Source organism: Bombina bombina, chromosome 4 (assembly GCF_027579735.1).
Source record: "Bombina bombina isolate aBomBom1 chromosome 4, aBomBom1.pri, whole genome shotgun sequence".
Classification (NCBI taxonomy): domain Eukaryota; kingdom Metazoa; phylum Chordata; class Amphibia; order Anura; family Bombinatoridae; genus Bombina; species Bombina bombina.
Window position 1 is genome coordinate 295,070,477 of NC_069502.1, and position 13,519 is coordinate 295,083,995.

The 13,519-nt window shown below is 40.2% G+C and overlaps 1 protein-coding gene across 1 annotated transcript in view; it reads left to right on the top strand.

Moving 5' to 3' along the window:
* LOC128656218 (phospholipid scramblase 2) overlaps nucleotides 1-13,519 on the top strand; it is a 341,004-nt gene that overhangs the window by 28,813 nt on the left and 298,672 nt on the right. Inside the window, exon 2 of the mRNA XM_053710007.1 lies at nucleotides 4,385-4,417. Coding sequence (XP_053565982.1) covers nucleotides 4,405-4,417 — 13 coding nt within the window. The 5' untranslated portion in view covers nucleotides 4,385-4,404. The remainder of the gene's footprint in view (nucleotides 1-4,384; nucleotides 4,418-13,519) is intronic.

Sequence of the window (13,519 nt, forward strand, 5' to 3'; positions counted from 1 at the left end):
AATCTACCTACCCCGCTGCCAGCTATATTATCTATATTAACCCTAAGTATATTATAGTTAATATAGGTATTACATTATATATATTAACTATATTAACCCTAATTATATTAGGGTTAATATAGTTACTATAGTATTTATATTAACTATATTAACTCTATCTAACCCTAACACCCCTAACTAAATTTATATTAAATTAATCTAATTCATTTATAAACTAAAATATTCCTATTTAAATCTAAATACTTACCACACCGGGCCGAACTCCTGATCCGATCCGGGCGATGTCTTCCTCCAAGCGGCAGCAAAGTCTTCATTCTTCCGGCGGCATCTTCAATCTTCTTTTTTCGCTCCGCCGCCGCGGAGCATCCATCCCGGCCGACGACTGAACGACGAATGAGGTACCTTTAAATGACGTCATCCAAGATGGCGTCCGCCGAATTCCGATTGGCTGATAGGATTCTATCAGCCAATCGGAATTAAGTAAGAAAAATCTGATTGAATCAGCCAATCAGATTCAAGTTCAATCCGATTGGCTGATCCAATCAGCCAATCAGATTGAGCTCGCATTCTATTCGCTGTTCCGATCAGCCAATAGAATGCGAGCTCAATCTGATTGGCTGATTGGATCAGCCAATCGGATTGAACTTGAATCTGATTGGCTGATTGAATCAGCCAATCAGATTTTTCTAACTTAATTTCGATTGGCTGATAGAATCCTATCAGCCAATCGGAATTCAGTGGACGCCATCTTGGATGACGTCATTTAAAGGTACCTCATTCGTCGTTCAGTCGTCGGCCGGGATGGATGCTCCGCGGCGGCGGAGTGAAGAAAGAAGATTGAAGATGCCGCCGGAAGAATGAATACTTTGCTGCCGCTTGGAGGAAGACGTCTCCGGAGGAAGAATTCTTCTTTGCCGCTTGGAGGAAGACATCGCCGGAGGAAGAATTCTTCTTTGCCGCTTGGAGGAAAACATCGCCCGGATCGGATCAGGAGTTCGGCCCGGTGTGGTGAAGACAAGGTAGGGAGATCTTCAGGGGGGTAGTGTTAGGCTTTTTTAAGGGGGGTTTGGGTGGTTTTAGAATAGGGGTATGTGGGTGGTGGGTTGTAATTGGGGGGGGGGGGTATTGTATTTGTATGCAAAAGAGCTGAATTCTTTGGGGCATGCCCCACAAAAGGCCCTTTTAAGGGCTGGTAAGGTAAAGAGCTTTGAACTTTTTTTAATTTAGAATAGGGCAGGGAATTTTTTTTTATTTTGGGGGTTTATTATTTTCTTAGGGGGCTTAGAATAGGTGTAATTAGCTTAAAAATCTTGTAATCTTCTTTTTTTTTTTTTTTTTTTTTTTTTTTTTTTTTGTAATTTAGTTTAGTTAATTTAATTGTATTTTTAGATAGATGTTTGTAGTTTATTTAATTTATTGATAGTGTAGGTGTATTTGTAACTTAGGTTAGGATTTATTTTACAGGTAATTGGGTAATTATTTTAACTAGGTAGATATTAAATAGTTAATAACTATTTAATAGCTATTATACCTAGTTAAAATAATTAACAATTTACCTGTAAAATAAATATTAACCCTAACATAGCTACAATGTAATCATTAATTATATTGTAGCTATCTTAGGGTTTATTTTATAGGTAAGTATTTAGATTTAAATAGGAATATTTTAGTTTATAAATGAATTCGATTAATTTTAATATAAATTTAGTTAGGGGTGTTAGGGTTAGATAGAGTTAATATAGTTAATATAAATACTATAGTAACTATATTAACCCTAATATAATTAGGGTTAATATAGTTAATATATATAATGTAATACCTATATTAACTATAATATACTTAGGGTTAATATAGATAATATAGCTGGCGGCGGGGTAGGTAGATTAAATTAGGGGTTAATCATTTTAATAGAGATGGCAGCGGTGTAAGGGGCTTACATTAGGGGTTAATAATATTAATATAGCTGGCGGCGGTATAGGGGGATTAGATTAGGGGTTAATAATTTTTATATAGGTGGCGGCGGTGTAAGGGGTCAGATTAGGGGATAGATAAGGTAGATGACAGCGGTGTAAGGGGTTCTAATTAGGGGATAGATAAGGTAGATGGCGGCGGTTTTAGGGGCTCACAGTAGGGGGTTAGTTTATGTAGATGGCGGCGGGGTCCGGGAGCGGCGGTTTAGGGGTTAATAACTTTATTAGGGATTTCGGGGGGGGGGGGATCGCGGTTGACAGGTAGATAGACATTGCGCATGCGTTAGGTGTTCGGTTTATTTTAGAAGATCGCGGTTGACAGGGAGATAGACATTGCGCATGCGTTAGGTGTTAGGTTTATTTTAGCAGCCAGTTTAGGGAGTTACGGGGCTCCAATAGTCAGCGTAAGGCTTCTTACGGCTGCTTTTTGTGGCGAGGTGAAAATGGAGTAAGTTTTCTCCATTTTCGCCACGTAAGTCCTTACGCTGCATATTGGATACCAAACTGCGCTGGTTTGGTATACCTGCCTATAGCCCAAAAAACTACGGGCGACGGCAGAAATATACGCGCGTAACTTCTAGATTACGCCGTATATGTGATACCAAACCAGCGTAAATCTTGGCGTTGCCGGCTTTTGCGGGCGACGATTTTTATCGGATGGACCCCCACTTTTTTTCAAAATTAGCGCTAGTTACATTGGAACCCTGATATCTGTCAGGAATACCTGAATATCCCTTGACATGTATATATATTTTTTTTTAGAAGACAACCCAAAGTATTTATCTAGGCCCATTTTGGTATATTTCATGCCACCATTTCACCGCCAAATGCGATAAAATAAAAAAAAAATTCACTTTTTCACAAAATTTGTCACAAACTTTAGGTTTCCCACTGAAATTATTTACAAACAGCTTCTGCAATTATGGCACAAATGGTTGTAAATGCTTCTCTGGGATCCCCTTTTTTCAGAAATAGCATGGCTTTGGGGTTGCTTTTTGGTAATTAGAAGGCCGCTAAATGCCGCTGCGCACCACATGTGTTTTATGCCCAGGAGTGAAGGGGTTAATTAGGGAGCTTGTAGGGTTAATTTTAGCTTTAGTGTAGAGTAGTAGACAACCCCAAGTATTGATCTAGGCCCATTTTGGTATATTTTATGCCACCATTTCACCGCCAAATGAGAGCAAATAAAAAAAAAAAACTTTGCATTTTTCACAATTTTAGGTTTCTCACTGAAATTATTTACAAACAGCTTGTGCTATTATGGCAGAAATTGTTGTAAAAGCTTCTCTGGGATCCCCTTTGTTCAGAAATAGCAGACTTATATGGCTTTGGCGTTGCTTTTTGGTAATTAGAAGGCCGCTAAATGCTGCTGCGCACCACACGTTAATTATGCCCAGCAGTTAAGGGGTTAAATTAGGGAGCTTGCAGGGTTAATTTTAGAGATCAGCCTCCCACCTGACACATCCCACCCCCTGATCCCTCCCAAACAGCTCTCTTCCCTCCCCCACCCCACAATTGTTCCCGCCATCTTAAGTACTGGCAGAAAGTCTGCCAGTACTAAATAAAAGAGTTTTTTTTTTTTTTTTTTTTTTTTTTTTTTTAAATAAAAATAATAAAATATTTTAGCTGTGATGGACCCCTGCCTTAGCCCCAACCTCCCTGATCCCCCCCCTCCAGCTCTCTAACCCTCTCCCCTACCTAATTACCGCCATCTTGGGTACTGGCAACTGTCTGCCAGTACCCAGTTTGGCCCCAAAAACCCCCCAAAAAGTATTTTTATTTTATTTTTTACTTAAAAACTATTTCTGTAGTGTAGCAGCCCCCCACAATACCCCCACCCCCTCCCAGATCCTTTTATATTTAAAAAAAAAAAATTCCCTTTTTTTTTCCCCTTTCTGCCCTCATTCATTGGTGTCAGTGTGGCTAATGGGTGCACGTGCACGCGCACATGCATGCTCACGTGCACACTCACCCCTCGTGCGTGCGCGCGCGCATCGTGCACACGCGCGCACCCTCACACCCGGCGGACACTGGCACCATCGCTACCGGTGCAGAGAGGGCCACAGAGTGGCTCTCTCTGGATCGGAGGCTTGTAAAGTGGTATTGCAAGATGCCTCCATATCGAGGCATCACTGCAATACCCTCAGAGCTGCTGGAAGCATTTGTGATCGCTTCCAGCACTCTGTTAGACAACTGACGTACCAGGTACGTCCATTGTCATTAACTGTTAGTTTTTGCATGACGTACCTGGTACGTCAGTTGTCCATTAAGGGGTTAAAGTTAATTCTTACATATAAAAATGTTTTTTTTGTTTTAAAATACTAATGCAATAAAAAAAACAAAAAAAAAAAAACTAAAAATAAAATCTTAAGATTAAATCATTTCTTAGAATAATGTCTTTTTTTTATTTGCAGGTTTAATTTTCAGCAGCAACATGGAAATGAAAGGTAATGTGGCATTTGTTTTACATTAATTTTTATATTCAGAACCAGAACGCTTTATATTTATGTATGTGTATACATAGATACTGAAGGTGGAAGAAAAATATCACTATAATTTAGCCCAGAGGGGAAAAGTTACTAGTTCCCTCAATGTTAAAAATAGGATAAAAGCCAAAGGGGGCATGATTCCATTGGCTATAGCATGATTAGTCATTGAACCCAGAAATAGAATTGCGGGGGAACGGCGCAATGTATAACATGAAAGGGTAATTATTTATATAATTTAGTGCTTACAATGATTTTCATGAAAGAAAGTGCCCATCATTTACTTTTGTATTACAAATATTGTTAATATAATCCATTTGTAACAGTAGTATTAAAGTATCAAGGGAAAGCTAGAGACACTGTACTGGGGAAAAAAATTCTCTAAACATGCTCTAATAATCCGTTACCTGCTGGAGTGTATCAAATTGAAGATAAACAGATCCTTTTATCATCCGTTATAGCTTATTTTGCTTGCTAAAACCACTACCTGTACTTTTTGTATTCTAAAAAGAAAAGCTGTGTAAAACAATCGGCTGCAGCCCAGTGGGAGTGACGGATACTAAAATATTAATTTTCAATGGCTTTTTCTAAGGGCCCGATCTAAAGCTCTCTGTTTTTTCGCAAGATTATGTAGAAGCCTTAGTGTTTCCTAAACAAAAAACTAGGCAAACTTTAGCTTGAGACCTGTTTTATCTTGCTAGGCTGTGCTCTGGATGTGATGCAGAGACACCTAATATATAAATAATTAAAAAAAAAAAAAAAAATATATATATATATATATATATATATATATATATATATATATATATATATATATATATATATATATATATATATATATATATATATATATATATATATATATATAAATGTGTAGGCACCCCTGACAATTTTCAGTAGTGAAATGAGGTTTCTTGGATTAACAGAAAATGTGCAATATGCATCAAAACGAAATTAGAGAGGTGCATACATTTGGGTACCCTTGTCATTTTGTTTATTTGAATACCTGTAATTACCTAGCACAGATTAATTGGAACACACAATTGGTTTGGTGAGCCGTTAAGCCTTGAACTTCATAGACAGGTGCATCCAATCATGAGAAAAGGTATTTAAGGTGGCCAATTGTAAGTTGTTCTCTTTGACTCTCCTCTGAAGAGTGGCAACATGGGGTCCTCAAAACTCTCAAATGACCTGAAAACAAAGATTGTTCAACATTATGGTTTAGGGGAAGGCTACAAAAGCTATTGCAGTGATTTAAGCTGTCAGTGTCCACTGTGAGGAACATAGTGAGGAAATGGAAGACCACATGCACAGTTCTTGTTAAAGTGACATTAAACCCAAATTTTTTCTTTCAAGATTTAGAGCATGCAACTTAAAACAACTTTCTAATTTACTTCTATTATCTAATTTGCTTCATTCTCTTGATATCCTTTACTGAATAGCATATCTAGATAGGCTCAGAAGCTGCTGATTAGTGGCTGCACATAGATGCCTTATGTGATTGGCTCACCCATGTGCATTGCTATTTCTTAAACAAAGAATATCTAAAGAATTAAGCAAATTAGATAATAGAAGTAAATTGGAATGTTGTTTAAAAATTATTATTTTTTTTTTTAAATATTTTTTATTGAGGCATACAATATAACAATGAAACAGATAACAATGAATCGAAAATAAAACTGTTTTACAGAGTGCGGTTATTTCCAGAAAAAAAAGAGAATTCAATAAGTCACATGGCATAAATAAAAAAAAAAAAATAAGCCTCGTATTTTTTCAATTTTGTCCAATATTTGGTTGCTATTGAACAATCTGTAGATAATATTGACATTTTTTTTTTAAAGCTTTATTAGTAATAAAACTAGCAATACAAATAAGTTCCCAAACACAGTGGGAAATGCCAAACAAGTTGCATATAGGTCATAATACAACAGAAAGAAGAGGGAAAAAGAAAAAAAACTTTTTCCCGGTGTCAAATGGTACCGTAGCCAATACGGATGAGCTATGAGTGAGGGATAATAGCTGGTACATTTTGAAAGGGAGAGGAAGAGAAAGAAGAAAAGCGAGAGAGAAAGAAAGAGAAAAAAAAAGAAAAAAAAATGGGGGGGAAAAAGAGAAGAAATAAAAGGAAGAAAGGAAAATGGGGAAGAAGAAGAAGAGAGGAGAGGGGCTCTTGTGAAGACATTCCACCAGCGGGAGTGATCAGAGGGAGGCATCTACATATCAGCCCTGGGGAGCCAATGAGGCTTAAACATTATAGCCCAGTTTTCCCAAGTCGACTCGAAGAGGTCTATTTTATTTATGGTATAGAACACATTTCTTTCCATAGAGTTAATATAGGCCATGATGTCTACAACAGAGGACCAACTCGGGGGGTTCTGGGTTTTCCAAGCTCTTAGTGATCGCCAATCTAGTGGCCGAGAAGAGGTACACACACATATAGCTCTGAAACTTGGGGAGGGAGTGAAGGCCCACATGTAATAGAGCAGTTTCTGGGGATTTTGGGACATGTATATTTAACCTGTCTAGAAGAGTGTAAACCCTATGCCACAGATGCTTAAGTTTGGGGCAGGCCCACCAGATGTGGAGGGAATCTCCTGGTTTCCCACAGAGCCTCCAACACTGGGAGGTAGGAATCAGTTTAAGTCTAAAGAGTCTCATTGGGGTAAAATACCAATGGGAAAGCAATTTATAATATGATTCATAAAGAGTCGTACAGTGTATGGCTTTCCTAGTGAGGTCGAAGGCCCTAGACCATAAGGACTGGGGGTAATGCACATGTAATATATCCTCCCATTTTTTGACATGTAGTGCCTTATCATCCGGAGTTGCCCCCTCCACAAGCCAGTAGAAAAGAGTCAAAGGCCTACAAATTTTCCCCCCCTTTTTCCATAGTGTCTCCCAAGCGGTCAAGGGACGGGATAGGGGCTGGGTGAATCCCCAGGATCTCAAGATACTTTTAATCCGAGTGTATTCAAAGCGTAGTTTGGGAGGGGTGACCGTCATACCGGTTAATTGGGGAAAAGGCTGGTAGGTATCCGGAGGGTGGGGTGAGATTAGGTCGGAAACCAAAGAAAGGCCCAGGTTGGACCACGTGTTAGGGTGCGAGTCAGGGAGGCCCAACAACAGACCAGTGAGCGAGTGGATAGGCGAGAGGTGAGGGGATATCTTAGGAAGATGTCTCAGTTTATCCCAGGAACTTAGGCATTCGTTAATGATAAAGTTCTCGACATTAAGCGTGCGTCGGCAATGTGGGGGAATCCAAATTAAGTCATGCAAATGAACATTGCTGGGAAGGGATGCCTGCTCCAGAGCGCGCCATCTGCTTGCACACAATCTGTTTCCCCATTGTGAAATATGGGAAAGCATGGCTGCTTCGTAGTAGCGGGTAACAGAGGGAGAAGCAACTCCTCCTAATGATTTTGAGTATTGAAGTAGCTTATGAGCAACTCTGGCTGGTTTACCCTGCCAGATGTACTTCGAAAAACCACTTTGGAACTGCAGCAACAGACCTCGCGAAAGCCTTATAGGCAGGCATCGAAAGAGGTAGGTCAATTTAGGGAGAAATTACATCTTTAAGGCCGTAATCCTGCCCAACCAAGAGATAGATTTATAATCCCATTTAGAGGGCAAGGATCTTAGTTCAGCTAGTAAAGGGAGGTAGTTGTCGCGTATTAACTGGGTTTTATCTGGTGAGATAAAGATTCCTAAGTGCTTGATATTAGTGGGCTTATGATTAAACCCATGTGTTTGTATTAATGCCTGAGTATAGTCTGCGGGGAATCCCTTAGTGTATACCTCCAAAAAACAACATGCCTCCAAAACGGTGGAGCAACGATAAAAGGGCTGGAATAGTTGTATGGGGGGAGGATGTAAATATAGTAATGTCGTCCGCGAAGAGAGCAATTTTATGGGTGGTGCCGTGAAGGGTAATTCCGGAGATAGAGGGATCTTGACGCGTAAGCTCAGCGAGGGGTTCAATAGCGAGGGCAAAAAGTAAGGGAGACAATGGACACCCCTGACGCGTTCCGTTAGTCAAAGGGAAGGAGCCGGAGCAAAACCCCAAGCCTCTGACCTTAGCCGACGGGCACGAATACAGGGCTTTAATAAAGGACACAGACTCTTGGGGGAATTTGAGAATGTATAGTACCTCCCACAAGTATTCCCAGCGAACCCGATCGAATGCCTTCTCGGCATCAAGGGAGATAACCGAGAAGGGTTTGCCCAATCTTGTGGCTTCCGACACAATATTAATTAGGCGTCTGGTGTTATCAGGACCTTCGCGATTGTGTATGAACCCTACCTGGTCCATATTAATTAAGCTGGGTAGCAGAGTCGCCATACGATTCGCAAGAATCTTAGAATAAATCTTGATATCGGTGTTGATGAGGGATATGGGTCGGTAACTGGGACACAGAGAGGGGTCCTTCCCTGCCTTAGGTATAGTGACAATTGTGGCTTCCAGGAACTCCTTTTTAAAAGAGCCCTGAGAGCCAGTGTATTGGAAGAAACGGTGCAAAATGGGAATGAGATCCCTATGTTTAAAATTTTATTCTCTATCTTAATATTGAGAGAAAAAAAATTGGGTTTAATGTCCCTTTTAAGGCCAGAAGTGGCAGGCCAAGTAAAATATCGGAAAGGCAAAGGATGAGTGGTCAAAAACAGACCACCTCCAAAGACCTACAACATCATCTAGCTGCAGATGGTGTTACTGTGCATCGTTCAACAATTCAGCACACTTTGCACAAGGAGAAGCTGTATGGGAGAGATGCGGAAGATGCCTTTTCTGCACACACGCCACAAACGGTCGCTTGAGGTATGCAAATGCACATTTGGACAAGCCAGCTTCATTTTGGGAAAAGGTGCTGTGGACTGATGAAACAAAGATTGAGTTATTTGGTCATAACAAGGGGCGTTATGCATGGCGGCAAAAGAACACAGCATTCCAAGACCAACACTTGCTACCCACAGTAATATTTGGTGGCTGTTTCATCATGCTTGTGGGGCTGTATGGCCAGTGTCGGTACTGGGAATCTTGTTAAAGTTGAGGGTCGCATGGATTCCACTCAATATCAGCAGATACTTGAGAATAATGTTGAGGAATCAGTCACAAAGTTGAAGTTATGCTGGGGCTGGATATTTCAACAAGACAACGACCCAAAACACTGCTCAAAATCTACTCTGGTATTCATGCAAGGGAACAAGTACAATGTTCTGGAATGGCAATCCCAGTCCCCAGACCTGAATATCATTGAAAAGCCATGCTCGGCAACCATCAAACCTAACTGAACTGGAGATGTTTTGCTAGGAGGAATGGTCCAAAATACCTTCATCCAGAATCCAGACACTCATTATAGGCTATAGGAAGCGTCTAGAGGCTGTTTCTGCTAAAGGAGGCTCTACTAAATATTGATGCAATATTTTTGTTGGGGTGCCCACATTTATGCACCTGTCTAATTTCGTTTTGATGCATATTGCACATTTTCTGTTAATCCAATAAACCTCATTTCACTACTGAAATATTACTGTGTCCTTCAGTTATTTGATAGATCAAAATGACTTTAACATACATTGAGAGAGAAAGAGAGAGACTCTCACAGGAACGAACAACTGGCTCAATACCATTGTTGGCCTGTTCTATGGCGATTTACCACCTGGGTGCAGCTGTTAGCCCAGTAATGCTTTTCACAAAGTAAAATTTCCTGTAGTATATCGGTCTGATCCCGCCTATTACGGTCAGTCCAGCGCCAAAATACCAGGCAATTCCTCTCTGAACAAGGAACACAGCAACCCCAGATGATCGCTTTGGCCTTCATTGTGCCTTGTCAGCGAGGTGTAGCCATATATGTATACCTGTTTAATTGCTTGCTAACACAAACAGCTACTCAGCCAATCATATGGCTGGATGCATTTAGGTATCTAGACATGGTGAAGATGACTTGCTGAAGCATCAGAATGGGAAAGAAAGGGGATTTAAGTGACTTTAAACGTGGCATGGTTGTTAATGCCAGATGGGCTGGTCTGAGCATTTCAAAAGCTGCTGATCTAATGGGATTTTTTCGCACAACCATCTCTAGGGTTTACAGAGAGTAGTCTGAAAAAGAGAAAATATCCAGTGAGCGGCAGTTGTGGACGAAAATTCCTTGTTGAGGTCAGAGGACAATGGGCAGACTGGTTTCGAGATGATAGAAAGGCAACAGTAACTCAAGTAAGCACTCGTTACAACCAAGGTATGCAGAATACCATCTCTGAACGCACAACACGTCGAACCTACAGCAGCCTAAGACCAAACCGAATGCCACTCCTGTCTGCTAAGAACTGGAAACTGAGGCTTTAATTCACTTAGGCTCACCAAAATTGGACAATAGAAGATTGGTCTGAGTCTCGATTTCAGCTGCGACATTCAGATGGTAGGGTCAGAATTTGGCGTAAACATGAAAGCATGAATCCATCCTGCCTTGTATCAACGGTTCAGGCTTGTGGGGGATATTTTCTTGGCACACTTTGGGCCCCTTAGCACCAATTGAGCATTGTTTAAATGCCATGGCCTACCTGAGTATTGTTGCTGACCATGTCCATCCATATGCGTACAGTGTACTCATCTTCTGATGGCTACCTCCAGCAGGATAATGCACCGTGTCACAAAGCTCAAATCATCTCAAACTGATTTCTTGAACATGACCATGAGTTCACTGTACTCCAATGGCCTCCAGTCACCAGATCTCAGTCCAATAGAGCACCTTTGGGATGTGGTGGAACGGGAGATTCGCGTCATGGATGTGCAGCCGACAAATCTGCAGTAACTGCATGATGCTATGTCAATATGGACCAAAATCCCTGAGGAATGTTTTCAACACCTTGTTGATTCCATGCCATGAAGATTTAAGGCAGATCTGAAGGCAAAAGAGGGTCCAACCCGGTACTAGCAAGGTGTAACTAATAGTAAAGTGGCCGGTGAGTGTATGTGTGTGTGTGTGTGTGTTTATATTTATGTCGCCAAAGAAAAGCCCTCTCACCAAACTTGTTTCAAACAACCACCAGGGTGCAAACAATAGAATAATGTAGAGCAAGAAAGGATTTGTACTCTCTGGATTTAACAAAACAGATTTACTTGTGTGACGTTTCGGGGTATTCACCCTTACCTCAGGTCTACAATTGCTATGTCTGCTATTTCCGAATAAAGAGAATCCCAGAGAAGCTTTTAAAATCATTTGTGCCATGTATGTAAGCAGTATGTAAATAATTTCAGTAAGAAACTCAAAGTTTGTGAAAAAGTTACTCTTTTTTTTATATGGTTGCATTAGACAGTGAAATGTTGGCATGACATACACTAAAATGGGCCTAAATCAATACCTTTTTATAAAATATATATATATATATATATATATATATATATATATATATATATATATATATATATATATATATATATATATATATATATATATATATATACACACACAAAAAAAAACAAGGCTCTACTTCTGTTTAAATGGGGTGATAGAAAGCGAAGGAGTTAAGAAAAAAGATACTGCATGATTTCTCTCCTTGCTGGCTAGTTTTTGATCATTGAGCCCTAAGTATCAGCTTTTTTTTTTTTTATATATATAAATAAAAAGAGAGAAGCGCTCAACCTGGAAACGAATAATAGCTTGTTCTATGGCTATTTGCCACCCAAGAAGCAGCCTCTTTTTGCTCAACATGTGCCTTTCGCAGAGAAGAACTTTCCTGAAGCATATCAGTCTGATCCTGACTTCACAGTACAGTCCAGCCCCGAAATACCAGGCAATCCTTCTCTGAACGAGAGAAACGGCAAAACCCCAGACGTACATTTCGGCCTATTGTGGGCCTCGTCAGTGAGGTGCAGCCATATCCCTCTAGGCACACTGAGCAACGGGTCCACGTCTGGATTCCCGCAGGTTGAGCGCTTCTCTCTTTTTATTTATACAAATTTATGACACTTTGGATTACCGCATCAAACTTAGGGAGAGTTCCCTAAGTGTCATAAATTTGTATAAATAAAAAGAGAGAAGCGCTCAACCTGCGGGAATCCAGACGTGGACCCGTTGCTCAGTGTGCCTAGAGGGATATGGCTGCACCTCACTGACGAGGCCCACAATAGGCCGAAACATACGTCTGGGGTTTTGCTGTTTCTCTCGTTCAGAGAGGGATTGCCTGGTATTTCGGGGCTGGACTGCACTGTTAAAGGGACACTGTACCCAAAATTTTTCTTTCGTGATTCAGATTGAGCATGAAATTTTAAGCAACTTTCTAATTTACTAATATTATCAAATTTTCTTCATTCTCTTGGTATCTTTATTTGGAATGCAAGTTTAGATGCTGGCCCATTTTTGGTGAACAACCTGGGTAGTCCTTGCTGATTGGTGGATAAATTCATCCACCAATAAAGTGCTTTCCAGAGTACTGAAACCAAAAAAAGCTTAGATGCCTTCTTTTTCAAGTAATGATAGCAAGAGAACGAAGAAAACTTTATAATAGGAGTAAATTGGAAAGTTGCTTAAAATTGCATGCTCTTTCTGAATTCCAAAAGAAAAAATTTGTGTACAGTGTCCCTTTAAGTCAGGATCAGACTGATATGCTACAGGAAAGTTCTTCTCTGTGAAAGGCACATATTGAGCAAAAAGAGGCTGCTTCTAGGGTGGTAACTAGCCATAGAACAAGCTATTATGCTATTGTTCGTTCCCAGGTTGAGCGCTTCGCTCCTTTTTATTTATTTTTTTTTTAAATTTTTTTTTAGACATATATGTGTGTGTGTATATACAGAAATAGTTAGAATGAAGATATGTGGGCTTCCGGTGGGTGGTGTTTTAAGATGGTCGCAAGTCTGAGAGGCTCTGCTTAAAAACCAGGAATTCATCTTTATACCAGGATAATTCCATCGCCATCCTATTATCCCTTAACAGATTATGCTGCTCTGGAACCTTTGAGGATCAAGTATAACATCTCTTGGCCCCCGGGACGACAAAGTTATAAAGACGGAGAGTGAAGTATTGCTACAGGCTGTACAAAGGAGAGAGGGGGATAGGAATAAGTATGGATATCTTC